We start from the raw sequence: 2,149 nt of genomic DNA on the forward strand, positions 1-2,149 counted from the left end.
ATGCAGATGCGATTGATGACGTTGACCCTATGAAGGAACTTCGAACAGCATTATCGGTAATAAAAAAACGATACTTTCACAAAATGTGTATTCAGAAAGCAGCCGCAAAAAGTAACAACAACAACAACAACAGCAATCCACCACAATAGTATTATCGTTTCCTTTTTTATTAAGTTTTGGTTCATCTTAGTCTTTTTTTTAATTCACTGTATTTCCATGAATAACTTCTAAAATGCATTCTTTGTTCGCCACTTGTTAACAGGGCTGAGATTCTACCTAAACTTATATAGAACCAAAACATAAACTTACATAACTACAACCAATACCTTAATGGTATGCCAATATAGTATGACATACTTAAAAGTATTTACTTAATTCGATTATAATAAGAGCATCACAAATATTTCTAATTCGTCAATATTTCATACGTAAAGTGTAATCTAAATATTTTTTTATTGAACTAATATTAAATTTAAAAAAAAAAAACCTTTCGTTACGCTATTTATAAGATGTAACTTATGAAGAAAATGTTGGTGCCTTATTTATCAAACATTAAATGAATTTATAGCATACTTTTTTTTACTTAAATATAAGAATATAAACATGTGATACTGTAGGTAGTTAACCGATTACCACCGAAGGCAAAATATGTATGTAACGGGTGATTTTTTAAGAGCTTGATAACTTTTTTTTAAAAAAAAACGCATAAAATTTGCAAAATCTCATCGGTTCTTTATTTGAGACGTTAGATTGGTCCATGACATTTACTTTTTGAAGATAATTTCATTTAAATGTTGACCGCGGCTGCGTCTTAGGTGGTCCATTCGGAAAGTCCAATTTTGGGCAACTTTTTCGAGCATTTCGGCCGGAATAGCCCGAATTTCTTCGGAAATGTTGTCTTCCAAAGCTGGAATAGTTGCTGGCTTATTTCTGTAGACTTTAGACTTGACGTAGCCCCACAAAAAATAGTCTAAAGGCGTCAAATCGCATGATCTTGGTGGCCAACTTACCGGTCCATTTCTTGAGATGAATTGTTCTCCGAAGTTTTCCCTCAAAATGGCCATAGAATCGCGAGCTGTGTGGCATGTAGCGCCATCTTGTTGAAACCACATGTCAACCAAGTTCAGTTCTTCCATTTTTGGCAACAAAAAGTTTGTTAGCATCGAACGATAGCGATCGCCATTCACCGTAACGTTGCGTCCAACAGCATCTTTGAAAAAATACGGTCCAATGATTCCACCAGCGTACAAACCACACCAAACAGTGCATTTTTCGGGATGCATGGGCAGTTCTTGAACGGCTTCTGGTTGCTCTTCACTCCAAATGCGGCAATTTTGCTTATTTACGAAGCCATTCAACCAGAAATGAGCCTCATCGCTGAACAAAATTTGTCGATAAAAAAGCGGATTTTCTGCCAACTGATTTTGGTAATAAAATTCAATGATTTGCAAGCGTTGCTCGTTAGTAAGTCTATTCATGATGAAATGTCAAAGCATACTGAGCATCTTTCTCTTTGACACCATGTCTGAAATCCCACGTGATCTGTCAAATACTAATGCATGAAAATCCTAACCTCAAAAAAATCACCCGTTATATAACGAAATTAAGCAACTTAAAACTTTTTTCGTTTGTTTCTTATAAAAATAATGTCCTTGCGACGACTAATTTCATAATAATCGAGGTAGAAAAGCTTACGCAAAAATTTTAATTATTTTAGTTCTGCAAATCTTCATCAAAATTTCAAAGTTTTTATCATTAATTAAAAAAGTGGACTACGAGTTTTATAGTTCATTGAATTAAAACATTATTAAAAATCAATGCGAATTTTTAGAAATGGAATCATAAAACATTCATATTTAAATGGTATTAAAGGCTTCAAATTTGCAATTTGTTAAGGTTTAATATAATGAAATGTAGAACTGCAAACTCAAATTGTTTTGTTAGTTCAAGCTTAAAAATTTGAAATTTTGATGATAACCTGCAGATATTTTTTTAAATTCTATATACAGTTTGAGATTTCGATTTTTATGGTATTGGTCGTTTTGGCTCCAGTCGTAATTCTTTTGTTTGCCGTTAATTAAATGAATACATTCACATACACAATACTTTATCTTTGTATTTAAATATAAGAATTTACTCTTGTGGTCAG

The 2,149-nt window shown here is 32.6% G+C and overlaps 1 protein-coding gene across 1 annotated transcript in view; it reads left to right on the top strand.

Moving 5' to 3' along the window:
• LOC118749754 overlaps positions 1-149 on the top strand; it is a 20,309-nt gene extending 20,160 nt beyond the window's left edge. The window contains exon 7 of the mRNA XM_036484533.1: positions 96-149. Within this exon, the coding sequence (XP_036340426.1) occupies positions 96-149 (54 nt within the window). The remainder of the gene's footprint in view (positions 1-95) is intronic.
• Positions 150-2,149: the final 2,000 nt, after the last annotated feature.

This window comes from Rhagoletis pomonella, unplaced genomic scaffold, assembly GCF_013731165.1.
Source record: "Rhagoletis pomonella isolate Grant_MI unplaced genomic scaffold, Rhpom_1.0 Rhpom_scaffold_00042, whole genome shotgun sequence".
Taxonomy (NCBI): domain Eukaryota; kingdom Metazoa; phylum Arthropoda; class Insecta; order Diptera; family Tephritidae; genus Rhagoletis; species Rhagoletis pomonella.